The 21,056-nt window shown below is 41.9% G+C and overlaps 1 protein-coding gene across 3 annotated transcripts in view; it reads right to left on the bottom strand.

The window, feature by feature from the left end:
* ZFR (zinc finger RNA binding protein) overlaps positions 1-20,714 on the bottom strand; it is a 90,249-nt gene extending 69,535 nt beyond the window's left edge. For 2 of the 3 annotated variants that reach the window (XM_066244260.1, XM_066244262.1), the window contains exons 1-3: positions 20,595-20,714; positions 20,196-20,295; positions 3,569-3,851 (exon numbers count right to left, since the gene is read on the bottom strand). In XM_066244260.1, the coding sequence (XP_066100357.1) occupies positions 3,569-3,851; positions 20,196-20,295; positions 20,595-20,631 (420 nt within the window). In that variant the 5' untranslated portion in view covers positions 20,632-20,714. Of the gene's footprint in view, positions 1-3,568; positions 3,852-5,813; positions 5,837-20,195; positions 20,296-20,594 lie in introns of those variants that run through there. The other variant, XM_066244261.1, reaches the window with a different exon arrangement.
* Positions 20,715-21,056: the final 342 nt, after the last annotated feature.

The raw sequence follows: 21,056 nt of genomic DNA on the forward strand, positions 1-21,056 counted from the left end.
AACCGGCCAGGGCCTTATTTTTTTATTTTTAAAAATTAATTTATTTTTAGAGAGAGGAGAGAGAGAGAGAAAGGGGAGAAGGAGCAGGAAGCATCAGCTCATAGCTGCTTCTCTATGTGCCTTGACTGGGCAAGCCCAGAGTTTCGAACCAGTGACCTCAGCGTTCCAGGTCAATGCTTTATCCACTGCGCCACCACAGGTCAGGCTGTATCTTTAAAAAGAAAAAATTATTTTTAAGTGAGTGAGACAGACAGGAAAGGAGAAAGATAAGCATCAACTCGTAGTTGTGTCATTTTTGTTCTTCGTTGATTGCTTCCCATAAATGCCTTGAATTGGGGACTCCAGCTGAGCCAGTGACCCCTTGCGCAAGCCAGAGACCTTTGGGCTCAAGCCAGCGACCCCGTGGTCAAGCTGGCAACCTCGGGGTTTCAAAACTGGGTTCTCAGACTCCTGGGCTGACACACTCTATCCACTACAGGCATCATATGTCAATTTCTTAAAAAAAATTAATCCCTACAATTAGAATACAGGAAAACTATGCAAAGTCCACAAGGCACTAAGTTTAAAAAACAGATCCTAAAAAAACAGAAAACAAGTTAATTTGCATAGCAAAGGAAACCATCAACAAAATGAAAAGATAACCCACTGGATGGTAGAACATATTTGGTAACAAAACATTTGATGAGCAATCCATATACCCACAATAAAGAACTTTAAAAAATTCAACAACAAAAACCCAAACAATCCAATAGCTTGTTGGTTAGAGCATCATTCCAATATGCAAAGGTTGGCGGTTTGATCCCCAGTCGGGGCACATAAAGAAACAGATCAATGTTTCTATTTCTTCCCCTCTCTCTTCCACTCTCAAATCAGTGAATAATTTTTCTTTTAATGGGCAAAGGACCTAAATAGACATTTCTCCAAAGAGAACATACAGATGGCCAATGGTCACTAATCATCACAGAAATGCAAATTAAAATCACAATGAAAGCCCGGGCCAGTTGGCTCAGCAGTAGAGCATTGGCCCAGCGTGTGGGAAGTCCTGGGTTTGATTTCCAGTCAGGGCACACAGGAGAAGCACCCACCTGCTTCTTTACCCTTCCTCCTCTCCTTTCTATCTCTCTCTTCCCCTCCCGCAGCCAAGGCTCCACTGGAGCAAAGTTGGCCCGGGCACTGAGGATGGCTCCATGGCCTCTGCCTCAGGTTCTAGAATGGCTCCTGCTGCAACCGAGCAAAGCCCCAGATGGGCAGAGCATCGCCCCCTGGTGGGCATGCCGGGTGGATCCTGGTGGGATGCATGCAGGAGTCTGTCTGACTGCCTCTCTGCTTCTAACTTTGGAAAAAATACAAAACAAAACAAGTCCCACAATGAGGTATCATCTTACACCCATCAGAATGGCTATCATCAACAAATCAATAAATAAGAGTTGGCAAGAATGTAGAGAAAAGAGAACCCTTGTGCACTATTGGTGGGAATGCAGATTGGTACAGCCGTTGTGAAAGGCAGTATGGAATTACCTCTAAATAAAGAATAAATTAATTTTTTTAAAAAAGAATTGCCTATGACTCAGTGAGTCCACTTCTGAGAATATATCCAAAGAAACCCCAAACACTAACTCAAAATAATATATGCAGGCCCTGGCCAGTTGGCTCAGCGGTAGAGCGTCGGCCTGGCATGCAGGAGCCCCGGGTTCAATTCCTGGCCAGGGCACACAGGAGAAGCGCCCATCTGCTTCTCCAACCCTCCCCCTCTCCTTCCTCTCTGTTTCTCTCTTCCCCTCCCGCAGCCGAGGCTCCATTGGAGCAAAAGATAGCCCGGGTGCTGAGGATGGCTCTGTGGCCTCTGCCTCAGGCGCTAGAATGGCTCTGGATGCAACAGAGCGACGCCCCAGAGGGGCAGAGCATCGCTCCCTGGTGGGCATGCTGGGTGGATCCTGGTTGGGCGCATGTGGGAGTCTGTCTGACTGCCTCCCCGTTTCCAGCTTCGGAAAAATGAAAAAAATAAAATAAAATAAAAATAATATATGCACCCCTATGTTCACTGCAGCATTATTTAACAATAGCCAAGATCTGGACGCAGCCCAAGTGTCCAGCAGTAAATAAATGAATGGGTAAAAAAGCTGTGGTACATTTACACAAAGGAATAGTATTAGGTCATATAAAAAGAAGGAAATCTTATCTTCTGTGACAAAACAGATGGACCTGGAGAGTATTATGTTAAATGAAATAAGCCAGTCAGAAAAACATAAGTACTGGTCCTGGCCAGTGGCTCAGTGGATAGAGTGTCAGCTTGGCATATGGATGTCCCAGGTTTGACCCCTGGTCAGGGCACACAAGAGGAGGGACCATCTACTTCTCTCTCTCTTCCTCTCCCCTTACCACAGCCAGTAGCTTGATTGGTTCCAGTGTCAGCCCTGGGCACTGAGGATAGCTCAGTTGGTCCGAGCATGTCAGCCTCAGGCACTAAAAATAGCTCGAATGATTCAAGCATTGGCTCCAGACAGGGGTTGCTAGGTAGATCACAGTCAGGGTGCATGTGGGAATTTGTCTCACTACCTCCCCTCACTTAAAAAAAAAAAAAAGACAAGTACAATATGGTTTCATTTATATGTGGAATCTAATGAACAAAATAAACTAACAAAATAGAGACAGACTAGTAGCTAGTAGTCTGACAACAATCAGGAGGAGGGCGGTTGGGGAGTTGGATGAAAAAGGTAAAGAAATTAAGCAAAGAACAACAACAAAAAACTCTCATGGACACAGACAACAGTATGGTGATTACCAGAAGAAAAGGGGGGTGACAGGAGGTAGAAGAGGATGAAGGGGAAGATAAATGGTGATGGATGGAGACTTGACTTGGGGTGATAAACATACAAGACAATATACAGATGATGTATTACAGAATTGTACACCTGAAACCTATATAATTTTATTAATCAATGTCACTCCAATAAATTCAATAAAATAAAAATGAGTTTAAAGGAAATTAGCATTTTAGTACCATACTAAACATAATATTGTAAAGATAATTAGACTTTTATGTTCCCATAAGACTGAACAAAAAGCAACTAGATGAGTAAGAGCAGGATCATTTTCTATTACATACTAAGATAGAACACCCTGAGGGAAAGAATGTACGGGCACCAGAAATTCCACCCTGGGTAAGTCTTAAGACACTATCATTTTTGTCCTGTACAGCTCAGTAGATACAGCTTTGTTACCAGTGTACAGATAATGCCACAGTACAAATAATGGGCATTTTCACTACATCTTAATTTTTCTCAAAAACGGTAAATTTAAAATACTTAATGTAAAATCTTCAGAATTAAAGCACATAGACAAAATGGAATGGACTGGGAGAGATTATTAATTTAAAACAGCAAGGAAACTTAATACTTGGACTATGCCCTAAATTACCTAATAATAAAATACACATTTACTTTTCTCTATCACTATAGATGCATTTTGAAAGACTCAAGTTTGAGAAACACTGGCTTGGACATCATATCATACACTGAAGGCACTGAGGCCTGAATGGTAAGGCTATTGAAACTAACAGTTTTCTCACCTGGTAGTTTTGTGTAGTAGCTGGGGGTGGTGGTGGTGGTGCTTCTTGTTGTCTCTGGGTATAACCATAATCCGTTGCTGTGTGTGCAGTGGGGTAGCCTCCATAAGCAGCAGCTGTTGCAGCAGCTGCAACAGCTACTGGAGCAGGCCTGGCAACTGCAACTGTGGCAGCTGCTGGTGCATAGGCAGCAGTCACTGTGTGAGCAGCCACTGGAGCCTGATGGACGGTGTAGCTAGCCACTGTAGTTGGATGAGAATAGGCTACGCCCGAAGCTGGCTGCTGGCTATATTGTGGAGTAGAAAAATAAACAGAACACAATTTAGTTTTAAAATCTAGCAGTTTAATTAACTTAAATAAAAAGTACATTTTCAAGAAATTTAATCATGTACTACAAAAAATCAAGTATTTTATTTGAACTTAATAAACCTCCCAATTAATATTGTATTTGTTATTGTTAGGTAATTTTCACTTCTTAATCTTAATACATTAGATAGTAACACATTACACATTTCAGATCATAGATCATATCACAAAGCAGAAATGACAAACTGGGATAAATAGCAATATTAGAAAGGAAAAAAACTGATCTAACTTGGAATTAAAAAAGTATTTTTTGTACAGTTTAAAAAAATCTACATCTATAGATGTTAAGAAAAATATTGTATTCTAACTCCAATTATGAAAAAAAACTACTGTGGAAACTATTACCCAGTTGATTTAAGCCTGCAGGGGTCCCCAAACTTTTTACACAGGGGGCCAGTTCACTGTCCCACAGATCGTTGGAGGGCCACCACATACAGTGCTCCTCTCACTGACCACCAATGAAAGAGGTGCCCCTTCCAGAAGTGCAGCAGGGGGCCGGATAAATGGCCTCAGGGGGCCGTAGTTTGGGGACGTCTGATTTAAGGAATACTTCTGAGGTTCTCAACTGGGAGATTTTGCCACCACCCACCTACCGCCAACCCCCAACCAACTTCCTGGACCCCGGAGACATGTGGCCATGTCTAGAGATATTTTTAATGGTCAAACCTCAGAGAAGGTGGTAGTGATGTGTGCTACTGACATCTAGTGGGCTGAGGCCAGTGATGCTGTTACCTTTCCTACAGTGAACAGGACAGCTACTCACAGCAAAGAATTATGCAAACAATGTCAATAGTGCTGAGGCTGAGAAATCTTGCTCTAGGGCAGTGGTCCCCAACCCCCGGGCTGCGGACCAGTACCAGTCGGTGGGCCATTTGGTAACAGTTCGCAGAGAAAGAATAAATAACTTACATTATTTCCATTTATATTTAAGTCTGAACGATGTTTTATTTTTAAAAAATGACCAGATTCCCTCTGTTACATCCGTCTAAGACTCACTCTTGACGCTTGTCTTGGTCATGTGATACATTTATCCATCCCACCCTAAAGGCCGATCCGTGAAAATAAAATATTTTCTGACATTAGACCGGTCTGTGGCCCAAAAAAGGTTGGGGACCACTGCTCTAGGGTTTAAAACCTACAGTGCAATATCTATTATTTTAGATAAATTTTCCAGATTATAGGCAGAATTTCATTATACACATTTTTCTTTTTAAAATGCAGCAGGATATTGTAAAAGGAGGCCTAAGTCAGATTTTTGTAACCATAACCATTTAAAACTCGAAGCAAATACATTTTCTAAAACTGTAAATAAAAGAATTTGCAGCCCAAGTTCTCATAATAATTTTTACTTTAACTTTTAAATTGGGAGTCTATCGCAGAAAATCAAGGCCTAAAGTTGTTGGCATATGAATATGTTTATTTGCTCTACGTTCTCTGAGTAATACACTCACAATTACATGCTAAAGCTATGTTATCAAGACAGGTACATCCTCTGAAAAAAGGAGAGCTCCAACAGTTATTTAGCTGACTGTAAGTTTTAATGTGAGTTAACAGTAAAGAATAATAGCTAAGAAAAAATACCTGGCATAAACTAAAGTGGAACTAACTAAGAGTGTCTGATTCATGGGTTACACAGTAAGGGGTATTCTTCACTGATGTGCACATAGAAATATAGCATAGAATTAAATTTTGGGGCTGTTATATTTTGATTAAAATCTGTATTATGGCAATCACTGATAATTAGGAATTATTGAAAGGGAATCAATATGAAGCTTCCAAGTATGGGTATTACTTCATACAAAAAGTAGAAGACCTGGGGACAGTCAGTCTACAAAAGGTGACTGAGGAAGATATGAGCTGCCTTCTAATAGAAGAGACTTACTCCATGCTGCTCCAGAGAACAGAACTAGAACCAATGGATGGAAGGGTGGCAGAATTCAGCCCAATATGAAAAAGAGAAAAAAAAACAAAAAAAACAAAAGCTTAGAACAGAGTCCAAATAAACTCTTATTAATTCCTATTTGGATGAAGTTTTCCGTATTTTGACATTAAAAATAGCTAACATTTTCTACATATATGCCAATTATAAGACAGGAAAAGGAAAGTTTACTTGTAGTAATGGGAAACTGGGATGGGATTGACATTTTCCATGGATAATTTCACATCCTTAAGAAAAAATGCCAGTAACATATTTCTCCAAAATTCTTAAAACTAAGAAAAAATAATCATATTTAAAATATAAATACAGTAGTTCTACAAAATCTGTACTTAACATTTATTGATAAGATTTCACACATCCAGACTACATTGCATACATAGAAGGGGTTTTGGTAATGTAAAAATTCAGATAGTCTTGAATTCCTATACTATTTCCATCCACCTACTGCTCTTTATCAGATATTTGTTGCCATTTTTTTTATCCCCAAAATTTGTCCTACTGGATAAAAGTCAGGGTGGGAACAGAATAGGAATGTCAAATCAACTAACTAGGCAGGCAATCTGACGTATTACACTCTTTAATATCCTTAAAAGTCCATGTGACTCAGGATGGGATGACCATATTCTCTGGTTTATGCCCACTGTCCCAGCACAATTATTAACAGTACTCACTCTCCTACGTGTCTCAGTATGAACAATAAATTTTATAGTCACCCTTCCAAGAAACAAACAAACAAAAAAGATGCCAGTGCATTTAGCAATTACATCCTTAGAACTGCTTAACCTCCCTCTGCTCTGTATAGCCAGGTCCCTACCCATCATCTGGGCTGATCATATCCTCCACCAGAAGCATCATGAATAAGGATGATCCAGTCCTAATTCCCAGGGCTAACTGCTTGCTGTTCAGAATAAAGATTCTCTGGGTTGTTAGACCCATCTGTGAGTTTCTCATTCAGTTTCAAATATCCTCAGAAAAACTGTTCTTTATGTGACGTAGATGACCAGACTGGGCTATACCAATTAAATTAAACATCCAGTGGTTAAGTTTATATAAATTTTATATGTAATTTTAAAGCATCTTATATATAATTTTTAAAAATTCAGGTCAAATTAAATTCAAATTCATTTAAGTAAAATTTGTCTTAGTAAAAATAGTTCAAATCAAGGTTGCTGCCTAGTTTCGGGTGTTAGAATAAAAGGTGTTAAATTATATCCCTATGTAAGACTACTGTCTTTAAATTATTTCTTAAATAAAGCAGGTTATAAAATAAATAACCCAAATCTTTTTCTTATTTTATTTAATTGTGTTTACACAGATTCTAGGGTCACCCCGAATGTATCCCCCCTCCCCCATATTCCCCTCAACATCTCCCTTGCCCCCTTCCTACAGCACCCTCCCCAATTCCCTTCAGGTTTATCCCATCTAACCCAAATCTTATACCACAAAAATATATTTGTGAAATATGAGATGACTGTCATTTACTAAACATCCAGTAGAGTGTAAACTTCTATTTAGATAATAATGTCCTTTGTGAATAAATTAAATCTAATCAGCCTCAGTCCACGGTTTTAAAAAAAATTGATTAAGAGAAAGGCAGAAAGAGAGAAAGAGGGAGAGGGGGCGAGAGAGAGAGAGAGGAGAGAAGCATTCATTTGTTGTTCTACTCAGTTGTGCATTCATTGGTTGCTTCTTGTATGTGCCCTAACTAGGGATTGAACTTGCAACCTTGGTGTTTCACAATGATGCTCTAAACACCTGAGCTAACTGGCTAGGGCCCTCAGGCCATTTCTAACCAGGACTAACTAAATAATAAACGATGAAACAAACATATGTAGAATGACTATAAACAGCTTCCAAATTTAAATATTGCAGTTATTCCAACTCTAATTTCTACATTTCTGACTTCAACCCTAACCTATAACAATTCTAGACCCATATTTAGTGCTTCCAAATTCCATTATCATGATCTGGCTTTATAGTATACTAAATTTATTGTCATTACTGAAATTAAAGTAACTATATGTACAAATAGCTTGTCCAGCTGAGTGGCATCTCATAAAAGGGAAAACCTCTTTTAATTTCTATACTACAGTGATTCTCAAAATGTGAACCAAAGACTGCTATGGCTCTCCCTCCCCAAAGACCCTTTTCAGAGAGCCCAGGAGGTTCTCCCCTTTTAAATCACAGATTTCTTTCATGTAATTTAATCCAAATAATTTATTGCAACAGACTGAATGCAGAAATTTGAGAATCAGATCATCATAACTGAGATATTCAAAGGATTTATAAAAATGCAAAATAATGTTTCTCCTCTCACTACATTTGGGTTTTTTAGCGAGTGAGACAGACAGACAGGAAATGAAAGAGATGAGAACCATTGACTTGTAGTTGTGGCACATGAGTTATTCAATGATTGCTTTTTTTTTTTTTAACACAGACAGAGAGAGTCAGAGAGAGAGATAGACAGGGACAGACAGGAACGGAGAGATGAGAAGCATCAATCATTAGTTTTTCGTTGTGCATTGCAACACCTTAATTGTTCACTGATTGCCTTCTCATACGTGCCTTGACCACGAGCCTTCAGCTGACGAGTAACCCCTTGCTCGAGCCAGTAACCTTGGGCTCAAGTCGGTGAGCTCAGGGTCTCAAACCTGGGTCTTCCGCATCCCAGTCTGATGCTCTATCCACTGCGCCATCACCCAGTCAGACCATTGATTGCTTTTCATACGTGCTTTGAGGGCTTAAGCCAGCCAGTGACCCCTTGCTCAAGCCAGCAACCACTGGCTCTGGATTGGGATTGTGTCAATGATCCCGAGAACTCAAGCTACCTGCATTCAAGCTGGCTGAGCCCATGCTCAAGCTGGTGACCTAAGGGTTTTGAGCCTGGAAGCTCAGCATCCCAGGTCAACACTGTATCCACTATGCCACAACCAGTCAGGCACTGCTGTTATTTTTTAAATGATTTGATAAGTATATTTAAAATTTTTTATAATAAGTATTATATAACCCATATAAAGGTTCTTTGGGGTCTCCAATAATTAGAAGTGTTAGGTCACAAAACCAAAAATCTTGAGAACTGCCATTTCATGATACAAGACATTCACAGAGTACTGTAGTCACCTTTACTTTTCCTGCTTTTTAATTACCTTTAGGCACAATGTTTCCTTCCATTCAACAGGGAAACAGTGTTACAAAGGAGCAGTGCATGAGTGACCACAGCCCCAAGCCTTTCATTTACAGCTGCAACATTCTTGTCTAGGGCTTCCACTCTAAAGAGTGTGCTGCTGTACAAATATCATTTTACATGTTAGCAGATACATGAAAGGCATTGGGTAGCAGGCTCAGTTAGAGCAAGTTGGCCCCAGGTGCTGAGGATCGGTCCATGGCCTTGTCTCAGGTGCTAAAATAGCTTGGTTGCCAAGCAACAGAGCGATGGCCCCAGATAGGCAGGCACTGCCTCATAGGGGCCTTGCTGGATGGATCCTGGTTGGGCCACATGTGGGGAGTCTTTATTAAGTCTCCCCACTTCTCACTTAATAAAAATAAAAAAATAAATAAAAGAATTACTGGATACAAAATACAAAATAAGTACACTTAAAGTAAAAGAGCCTAACCTGAGGTGGCACAGTGGATCAAGTGTCGACCTGAAATGCTGAGGTTGCTTGTTCAAAACCCTGGGCTTGCCTGGTTAAGGCACATAACAGAAGCAACTACAAGTTGATGCTTCCCACTCCTTGTACCTCACCACTACCCTGCCTTTCTCTCTTTCTCTCTCCCCTGTAAAATCAATAAAAATGTTTAAAAAAATGTAAAAGAGGCTATCAAAACTAAGACCAAGGACCAAAGATTGATCAGAAACAACCAAATTTTTAAAAGAACCAAACAGAATGAATTATAGTATATAAAAATTATAATTAAAAACTCAGAAAGGTATGGCATAACTGAATAGACATGGCTGACAAAAAAAGTAGTGAACTACAAAGTGTTTATAAAAATTACTTAGAATGTGCCTGACCAGGCGGTGGTATAGTGGATAAAGTGTTAGACTGGGACATGAAGGACACAGGTTCAAAACCCCGAAGTCAGTGGCTTGAGCGCTAGGTCACTGGCTTGATCAAGGGGTCACTCACTCTGCTGTAGCCCCCAACCCCTGTCAAGACACACATGAGAAAGCAATCAACGAACAACAAAGGTACCTCAGTGAAGAACTGATGCTTTTCATCTCTCTCCTTTCTTGTCTGTCCCTAACTGTCCCTCTCTCTATCTCTCGGTCACAAAAAAAGAAAAAAATTACCTAGAATGTAAACAGAGAGACAAAGAGATGAAAGATATCAAAGGTTAAAAGACCTGGAGAATAACAAGTGGTAATATATTTAATTAAGAGTAGCAAATGAAGAAAAAGAATGGGAGAAGAAACGAAAAGAATGTCTAAAATTTCCCATAATTAACAAGATAAAAATCTTTAAACAGCCTGACCAGGAGGTGGCGCAGTGGATAGAGCGTCTGACTGAGATGCAGAGGATCCAGGTTTGAGACCACGAGGTCGCCAGCTTGGGTGCGGGCTCATCTGGTTTGAGCAAAATCCCACCAGCTTGAACCCAAAGTCGCTGGCTCCAGCAAGGGGTTACTCGGTCTGCTGAAGGCCCACGGTCAAGGCACATAGGAGAAAGCAATTAATGAACAACTAAGGTGTTGCAACGCGCAATGAAAAACTAATGATTGATGCTTCTCGTCTCTCTCCGTTCCTGTCTGTCTGTCCCTGTCTATCCCTCTCTCTAACTCACTCTCTTGTCTCTGTAAAAAAAAAAAAAATTAAAAAAAAAATCCTTAAACAGTAATAAATTAAAGCACCCACAAACAGCAGAAGGGGTGGAGGAGAACTTCCTACAGAGACTTGTGATGATTTCTCAAGAATGAGGAGGGTGAGTTAAAGACATTTTAATATTTTTAAAAAGGTGTTACTAATATAAACCCACATTAAAGGACCTTCTCAAAGATTTACTCTGAGAAGAATGAAAAGGATCTCAGAATGAATGCATGTTAAGTAAAAGAAAAGTGGTAAATGTGAAGGTAAATTTAAATAATCACTATATAAAACAATAATAATTGTGCTCAATGATAACTGGTTGTGGGGTTAAAAAATCTAAAATATTGTACAATAGTGCAAAAATCAGGAGGGGACTGATCAAAGTTAAAGCATTTGTAAGTCTTTGTGCTGTTTAAGAGAATAACAATATGTAATTAACCTCAGACTAAATGAAAAAACATTCATGCTAAAGGACAAAAGCAGAATATTTATTTTCTGATCTTGTAAAAGGAATGAGGGGGAATTTTTTTTTAGTGAGAGACAGACAGACAGACAGGAAGGGAGAGAAATGAGAAGTATCAATTCATAAGTGCAGTATTTTAGTTGTTCACTGCTTTCTCAAATGTGCCTTGACTGGGGAGCTCCAGCTGAGCCAGTGACCCCCTGTTCAAGCCAGTGACCTTGGACTCAAGCTAGTGACCATGAGGTCATTTCTATGACTCCACACACAGGTCGGCAACTCCACTCTCAAGTCAGAGGAGCTCAAGCCAGCAACCTTGAGATTTGGAACCTGGGTCCTCCAAGTCCCAGTCTGACACTCTATCCACTGCACCACTGCTTGGTCATGCTGGATGGGAGTTTTAACAGTGATGAGTTGTATGAATTTTATGATGAATAAAAGTTGAGTTCAGTAACTTTATGTAATATTTTTTTCATATTTCAGGCCCCAAAATTAAGGTGTGTCTTATACATGGCAGTGTCTTATACATGGGGAAATGTACTTTTTCTCCTGTGGAAAACATACTGTGTGCGCATTTGTTACAAAATTGAATAATATCAAAAGGTGACTGATAACCTAACCTGTGGTGGTGCAGTGGATAGAGAGTCAACCTGGAATGCTGAGGTCACGGGATCAAAACTGTGGGCTTGCATGGTCAAGGCACAAACAATAAGTAACAAGCAATGAACAATTAAAGTAAAACAACTATACTTCTGCTCTATCCCCCTCCTCTCTCTGTAAAATCAATAAATAAAATATTAAGGTTGACCAGTGGTGGCACAGTAGATAGAGCGTTGACAGGACACTAAGGACCGAAGTTTGAAATCCCGAGGTCATTGGCTTGAAGCCTAAAGTCTCTGGCTTGAACAAGGGGTCACTGGCTTGCCTGGAGCCCCTTGGTTAAGGCACATATGAAAAAGCAATCAATGAATAACTAAAGTGCCACAATCACGAATTGACACTTCTCATCTGTCTCCCTGCCTGCCTGTTTCTCTTTCTCACGCATGCACAATAAAATAAATCTCAATCCCATGAGGTAAGTAAGAATTAATATAATCTCCAGTTTTTAGATGAAGAAACTGAGTATCAAGAGACTATCTGCCTAAGGTCACATGGCAGGTAGTGTAAACCGGGATTCCACTGAGGTAGGCTGACTTCAGATCCCCATCCACTCTCAATCGTATCACCCAATTCTTACATTCCTGTGTTGGCTCAATATATTTCCTTTGTCTAAAATAATATTCCCTTGATTTTCAGAAAGAAAAACCATAAAGTCTACCTTAAACTCCTGGTCAGATTCCTCCAATTCCTATTTTATTTATTTCATTAAAACTCAGTTATAGCCCTGGCCGGTTGGCTCAGCGGTAGAGCGTCGGCCTAGCGTGCGGAGGACCCAGGTTCGATTCCCGGCCAGGGCACATAGGAGAAGCGCCCATTTGCTTCTCCACCCCTCCGCCGCGCTTTCCTCTCTGTCTCTCTCTTCCCCTCCCGCAGCCAAGGCTCCATTGGAGCAAAGATGGCCCGGGCGCTGGGCATGGCTCTGTGGCCTCTGCCTCAGGCGCTAGAGTGGCTCTGGTCGCAATATGGCGACGCCCAGGATGGGCAGAGCATCGCCCCCTGGGGGGCAGAGCACCGCCCCTGGTGGGCGTGCCGGGTGGATCCCGGTCGGGCGCATGCGGGAGTCTGTCTGACTGTCTCTCCCTGTTTCCAGCTTCAGAAAAATGAAAAAAAAAAAAAAAACTCAGTTATGATTGTTATCATGGCATAGTTATTTGTTGGTATACCTGATTTGTCCCCACTTTCATTCCCCAGAAGTGTAAACTCCTTGTGCAAGCAGGGACTGTGCATATTGTAGGTGTTTATTAAATATCATGTGAGTTACTCCTACAAATGTCTTTTAATATACATACCATATAAGACTAATAATAAAACAAATAAGCCCAGTGTTCTTTAGTTCATACTTTGTGCTCTATAAATATGAATTAAGAACTGCATTGCACACAGCATTAACAGAACACTAAGAAATGCCATACACAGAACAATGACTCTAATTCTGATAGAGTGGTGGCAAAGACAATTTATGGACAAGCACAGCAGGAACACTCATCTTTAATGCTGTAAGTGATTATAACATACTTTGTCAATTACTACATTTGTAAGCCCAAGGATTGTCTTGATTAACCAGATGGCAAATTTCAAAATAATAATTTGACTGATTCTTTTTTGACAAATACCTTTATTTAAACAGCTATACATTCTAATCCAACTGCTCATAAGCATAAACCTCTCAGATCCCTATTTAATTTTTAATTCATTGATTTTAGAGAAAGTGGAAGAGAGGAGGGAGGGATGGAGAGAGGGGGAGAGAAAAAAAATTATCAATTTGTTGTTCCACTTATTTATGCATTCATGGTTGATTCTTGTTCTGTGTCCTGAGAAGAAATCAAACCCACAACCTTGGTGTATCGGAAGGATGCTCTAACCCCATCGTTTTCAACAGACCAGTGCTAGTCCATGAAAGAGTTAACCAACCTGATGTTGTATGAAGATTTTAGACCCAATGATTATAAACTCTATAATCTTTATACAACATCAGGGTGGTTAGCTCTTTGTCAGACCAGTGGTTAAAAACCAATTCTTTAACCAACTGAGCTACCCAGCTGCTAGGGCTAGTATCTTTATTTTAAACCAATGATCCATTAGTCAGTATTTGTACCAATACCACATTTTCCTATTTAATAAAGCTAAGGCACCTGATAATACAAGACTTTTCCTATCATACCTTACAGATGGTCATGTCTGCTTTTGGACCAATATTCTCTTTAAAACCAACTACAGAAGCCCTTTATCAAGTTACCCCAGCCTGTCTAGGCAGTGGTGCAGTGGACAGAGTGTGAGCCTGGGATGCTGAGGATCCAGGTTTGAAACCCCAAGGTTGCCAGCTTGAGCAGTGGCTCATACCGCTTGAGCATGGGATCATAGATATGACCCCATGGTGACTGGCTTGAAGCACAAGGTTGCTGGCTTGAGCAAGGGGTCATGGCTCGCCTGACCAGGCAGTGGTGTAGTGGATAGATCATTAAACTGGGACGCGGAGGGCCCAGGTTCAAAACCCCGAGGTCGCCAGCTTGAGCATAGGCTCATCTGGTTTGAGCAAGGCTCACCAGCTTGAACCCAAGGCTGCTGGCTTGAGCAAGGAGTCACTTGCTCTGCTGTAGCCCCCCAACAACCCCCCAGTCAAGGCACATATGAGAAAGCAATCAATAAACTAAGGTGTCACAATGAAGAATTGATGCTTCTCATCTCTCCCTTCCTGTCTTTCCCTATTTGTCCCTCTCTGTCACACACACACATAAAAAAAGGGGGCTACTGGCTCAGCTGGAACCCCCTGGTCAAGGCACATGAGAAAGCAATCAATGATCTAGGTGCCACAACTACTAGTTGATGCTTATCTCTCTCCTTTCCTGTCTGTCCCTCCATCTCTCTCTCTCTCTCAAAATAAATAAATAAATAAATAAATAAATAAATTGCCCGCCAAAATCCGTTGAGATTTGTATTGGAAATACATTAAATACATGGACTACTTAGGGAAGAATTGGTAACTTGATGGTATTGATTTTTTTCACTCCATGGACACAGTTCATCTTCATTTATTTATGTCTTTTTTTACGGCCTTTAAATCCTAATGTATTTTTCTCCTTAAAGTGTTTTGCATATCTCATTAGTTTTATTTCTAGTTACTTAATTGGTTTTGTTGCTATAAATAAACAGAACTTACTTGACATTGAAACTGAGTTCTACCAATACTCAAGTATCTACTTTTAAAACATTTTGAGATTATGAAGCTATATATTTTAAGTCTATGGTAAACATCAACTAAAGAGTTCTCTAAAAACGCTTATATTCTTCTTCAAATCATCTACTTAAAGAAAACTAGCAGTGTAAAATGCCTACTGAAAATCAGGCACTAGGCTAGGAAGTTTTATATTTAATCTACACCTCAAGGCAAATCAGGTTAAAGAAACCGAGTCTCAGAAAGGTTAAGTGACTTAGCTAAGTGACTAAATAGATAGAGCTGGGATTCAAATCCGAAGTCAGACTAGCCCTTTTCATTACAGTATATTATGAAAGCATAGTCAAGCATACACCTTAAACCTTCTCTACAGGGATATTCTGGCTTACCCTACCCTTAAAACTTAATAACATTAACAGTAGGTATCATTCATGTTAACAGCAGCAATCCTTCTGGAAAGAAAATTTTCATTATTTCAAATTCATTCACGCACTATGAATCCTAAGATCTCTGATTCAACAATGGAAGAGCTGATATAATTAGCAGTTGCAGTAATGTTTTTTTGTAGTGCCAGTAAATTTCCATCACCATGATTGGTTTCAAAAACCTGTTCACCTGGTTTTTTTCACCATCTCAGTTAGTGCTTATTCCTTTTCTTCCTACTAGTGTTACTTTTATTCTGTCCTTCAAGATACAGTAGGAGAAGGGGAAAAAGGAATAATTCACCTGCTTGCCTAGTCAGCATACTCAAGTCATCTTCATGATGTAAGAGAACTGTCCTAAAGGCATCTCAAGAATCATTAAGATGAGATGCTTTCTTTTAACTCGCAAATATTTACTTTGAACTAATGTCCAGAACACAGTCAAAAGCCACTTAAATGGTGGCACAGTGGATAGAGCGTTGGACTGGGACACAAAAGACCTAGGTTCGAAATCCCGAGGTTGTTGGCTTGAGCGCAGGGTCATTTGCTCTGCTGGAGCACCCCCCCCCCCAAAGTATATATGAGAAAGCAGTCAATGAAGAACTAAGGTGTCACAACAAAGAACTGATGCTTCTCATCTCTCTCCCTTCCTGTCTGTCCCTATCACAAAAAACCCCCACAAAAAACATTTACCACTTAACATTTGCTAAGACTCTAATATGACATATGGTAATTATTTTGCACCTTTATACAATCTCCAAAGTCTTCAAATTCAGTAAACACTGGATGTAAAAAGTGTAAAGTATGTTGCCAAATGATTATTTTAAACAGCTAATTATACTGACAGTAGAATAACATTCAGATATTGATGATTCACTAAAAGTTACATAAGGGAAACTGCCTGTTTAAAATGCTCAAAAACTTATGTTGTTTTAATTGTGAGATTTAATGGGATTACTTTATGTTATATTACATTACATATGTATATGTCACAAATCCCCTTCATAAACTGAAGAACCATGACAACTTCTGTATCACTGCCAATGAAAGTGATAATAAATTAACTTTGATCCTATGAAACTATTATAAAGTTTTTCTATTGAGAATTATCTTCCCTCACATTTTTTGCTACCTATTTCCCATCTAAAAGAAAGTCTTATCTTTCCAAACTAAACAAGGTACTCTACTGAGGTAGATTGCCTACCCAACCAAATTCCCCTTCTGCCATGAAGCCATCGCTATTTTTTCACCATGCTTGACATCTGCTTTGTCCTACGTACCTCAAATTATCATTTGTCAGGAACACATAGACACACACAAAATACTTAAAAAAATATTTTTTGATTTCTTCATTTGCAAGAGGGGAAAAGCAAATGAAGTCAGAAAATGAAAATATTTTATTTGCAAGAGTGGCAAATGGCATAGTAAGTTTATTTACTTGCCTTAAAAAATAACACAAAGCAGAAGAAAAACTCAGTAGCTGATGGAACATGTAGCACAAGGGTTAAATAAATGCTTACCACAAAAATGTTTACTATGCATTATATAAGTAAAAAACTTGGTTTATCTCCAAGTTATTAGTAGTAGAACATATGAAACTTTTATAAAAATTTTTTAAAAACCTTGATTTTTAATATGCCATTATGAATCTCAAATATTAACAAGCAATAAAGTCTAAGCTCCAGATAAATTTAATCTAAAACTTTACATTGCTGTAACCAAGAAAACTTAGAACTAGAATTAAATCTAGACTTAGGAGTTACTTTCAGTTATCTGTATTCAATGACAGGTAAAGCAATTATTCACAGCATCCATATAAAAAAATGCTTAGAGATTTCCCCAAGTTTGCATCCTTCAAATTAAAAAAATAAAACTGTGAGGTAGGCCTTGGTCTTCCATGTCTAAAAGTTACATTGCAATAATTTCTAGACAAAAATAAAAATGAGCATCATCACTGCATTTTTTGCATGTGCTTGTATCGTTAATGCTATTTGTTCATTCTTGTTGAGCCAAAGTATTAGCTTTATTGGGCCTGATTTATTCCCATTAAAAGCAAACAATTTCCATGTACTATATTTATATACAAGGACAGAGCATTAATTAGTTTTGTTAATATATGCAAATAACATTAAAAAACTAGTCTTTTCTCAATAGACATACATATAACAAGTGATAACTGAATTGTTAGTTTACTGAAACTAGGAGATTCAAAGCCAAAAAAAAAACAGGTATAGATCGCTTTCATAGTTTCCTATGTTGGAATAAAATACATACAGGTAACTATTTTATTTTAAAAATGATTATGTATCTTGGCCCTGGCCAGCTGGCTCAGTGGTAGAGCGTAGGCCTGGCGGGCAGGAGTCCTGGGTTTGATTCCTGGCCAGGGCACACAGGAGAAGCGCCCATCTGCTTCTCCACCCCCCCCTCCTTCCTCTCTGTCTCTCTCTTCCCCTCCCGTAGCCAAGGCTCCATTGGAGCAAAGTTGGCCCGGGCACTGGGGATGGCTCTGTGGCCTCTGTCTCAGGCTCTAGAATGGCTCTGATTGTGGTAGAGCGATGCCCCAGAGGCGCAGAGCATTGGCCCCTGGTGGGCGTGCCTGGTGGATCCCGGTTGGGCGCATGCGGGAGTCTGTCTGACTGCCTCCCCGTTTCCAGCTTCAGAAAGGTACAAAAAAAAAAAAAAAAATGATTATTTATCTTTACTTTTTTGTGTGTGGCAGAGACAGAGAGTCAGAGAGAGGGACAGACAGGAAGCGAGAGAGATGAGAAGCATCAATTCTTTGTTGTGGCACCTTAGTTGTTCATTACTTGCTTTCTCATATGTGCCTTGACGGGGGGACTACAGCAGATCGAGTGACCCCTTCCTTGCTCTAGCCAGAGACCTTGGACTCAAGCTGGCGACCTCGGGGTCTCGAACCCAGGTCCTCCCACGTCCCAGTCCAATGCTCTATCCACTGTGCCACCACCGCCTGGTCAGGCAAAAACTGAGTACAGTATCTTTAAATTGGTTTTTCCTTCCCTCGTTTCTATCTGTTGGTTTGCATTAGAAAAATATTTTGAAACTACCACAAATAAACCCACTACATCTTCAATAAATAATCAGTTAATGATCAAAAGAGCTATCACACTGCCATAGTAACAGAAAAATACTGGGTAAATCAAGTAAAACTTTTAATGGTTAAATACAGCCTTGTCTAGAACATCAAGTACTTGGTAGCTCTGCATGGATGGCACTTATGCTGATTAGCTAGCTGGCTCTGGTTTCCTAGCAAAAGAAAATGGCTATTTTTTTTCCTTCTCCACAAAAATTTTTAGTCCTAAAAGGTTTTAACAAAGTAGTTGAAACTTGATTTGTTGTTTACAACTTGTAAGCAAAGGATTTGTGAATGTTCAAAAAAACTCCCAAATTTTTCCCCAAATAATAAATTTTCTCCCAAATAATAAAATTGTCATCTTATTATTACTATTGTTTGGATATAGGCCTCAAGATAAAAGAAATTGTGAAAAAAATTCTACATACGTTCAAGAATTAAAAAAACCCAATTTCATCAATAAAATGCAGTAACACATTTTAACATCTCTTTAAAAATCAATGGTCTTGAGCACTGTCACATTTTAATATAGGTAGCAATTTCTTAGTGATATATAAAAATATGCTGTCCCTTACAATAAATGGCACCTTAGAATTCCATGAAATATGGAAACTTTCTCAGAATTACAAACTTAACCCCTAAATATGGCTGAGTATGTCGTTTTATAAATGAGGAAAAAGGAAGTCAAAATAACTGATGCCCCCAACGTCATAAAATCAACAGCAAAAGAGACTGGAGCCCAGATCTTCTCGTTCCAGTAATGCCCTGAGCATTACACAACCCGCCGCCGAGAGGCCAGAACGACGGGGGTTTCGCCAGTAGCTGACATCGAATACCATTTCCCCCGCTGGAGAAGGCCCATCACATCGGGGCCCTGTGTGCTTACGGCCTGAATCGGAACGAACTGCCTCAAAAGTCACAGCGGCAACAACTAAAAAAAAACACAACCCTTTTTTTTTTGGGGGGGGGAGATAATGAATTACGTACACTTCCGAAATCAAAGTAGGAACTGCCTAAGGGTCACGACAGTAAGCCCGTGCAAGCGCACCGGCCCCTTCTCCCGGGAGCACTCACCAAGGGGAACGACTGGCTCACATGGAGCCGAAACCGCACAGCCAGACCCAGGCGGAGCGCTCACCCGGCAGCCCTAGAAACTTGGCACATGTCTCGCAGTCTACACTACACGATGCACAGGTGGTTGGTATGTTTACATCGCTCCTCGGAGGGAAAAATGCAGGACCCCAGTGACGGGAGTGACACCCGCAGGCCGTTCGCAGGGCTCGCGCGGAGGGCCAGGGGAAGCCACGCGCCGGGGGAGAAGGGGCCGAGAAGAGGACGCGGCACCTGGGCCCAGAGGCCGGAGCGCCGGGCGGAGGCTGTGCACGGCAGGCGGCGCGGGCGAGGCCGGCGGGGAGATGGCAGCCCCGGCTGCGGTTCCCGCCGTCGGCCGGCCCCCAGGCCGCGGGAGGCCATTTTAGCTGCGGGGCCGCCCTCCACGTCCCCAAACCTCGGCCATCTCTCGTCCCGCCCCCTCGGGGGGCCGCTCCCCGCCGCGGGCCGGGTGGGGCGGGAGAGGCCGGGGGCCCGGCCCGCCGCGAGCGGGGCGCGGGGGTCGGGGCCGCGGGCGAGGGCCGGCGCGGGGGCGCCGTGCCGCCGGGGGCCGGTCGGAGGAGCGAGCCGGGGGGGAGAAGGGTGAGGGCGGGGAGCCGTTACCTATACTGGGCCGCAGCCGCCGCCGCCGCCGCCCCGCTGTGGGTGAATCCAAAGTAGTTGCCGGTCGCCATTTTGGCATCTTCCCCCAGCCGGCTGGGCACTGCGGCGGGCACGGAGCGTCGGGTCCCATGGCGGGAGGAGAGGCGCAGAGGCGCGGAGACCCCGAGGGAGGGAAAGGGAGAGAGAGAGAGGAGCTGTGAGAGGCCGCCCTCGCTAGGCCCGAGCCGCGATCGCGGCCGCGTCGCCTCCCCCTCCCGCCTCGCACTCCTTCACTCACTCGCACGCCCCGGTGGCGGCCGCCGCCTCCTCCCCGGAGCCAGCCCCAACCCCCGCGCCTCCCCACTCCCCAGGCCGGGCTAGGAGCTGGGCAGGGACCTCGGCGGGGCACATTATACTCACCATAGGTGAAAGAAACTACAGGGCATATGGGAATCATGGGCTCGGGCTGCTGCTGCTGAACTCTGAACTCTCACCCGCTGCCTCCCTCCTCTGCCCCGCTCCTCCTCAGCCGAGAACAGACCGCCGCCTACCGCCGCATTGCGCAGGCGCCGCCGCGCTCGGCATTCTGGGAACTGTAGTTCCCGCCGCCTTCGCAGCTCCACAAGGCGCGTGCCCAGGCCTCTGGCGAAGCTGGCTGGGGGGAGGGGGTCGGGCGGGGGGCAGTCCGCAGTGGGAAACAGGCCTCGTCTCCAACAAAGTGACAGTGACAGCGAGACTGAATCGGGCTTCAGAGGAGAGTGCGAGGAGCACTTGGCCAGGCCGTGGAGGAATCCGGGAAAGTGGCCTGAGAGAGTGCCTGATGTCTGTTAGCCTTGTTTTCACTCTCTCACTATTGCGCGTGCCTTTGCTCCTCTACCTTTC

Source organism: Saccopteryx bilineata, chromosome 1 (assembly GCF_036850765.1).
Source record: "Saccopteryx bilineata isolate mSacBil1 chromosome 1, mSacBil1_pri_phased_curated, whole genome shotgun sequence".
Taxonomy (NCBI): domain Eukaryota; kingdom Metazoa; phylum Chordata; class Mammalia; order Chiroptera; family Emballonuridae; genus Saccopteryx; species Saccopteryx bilineata.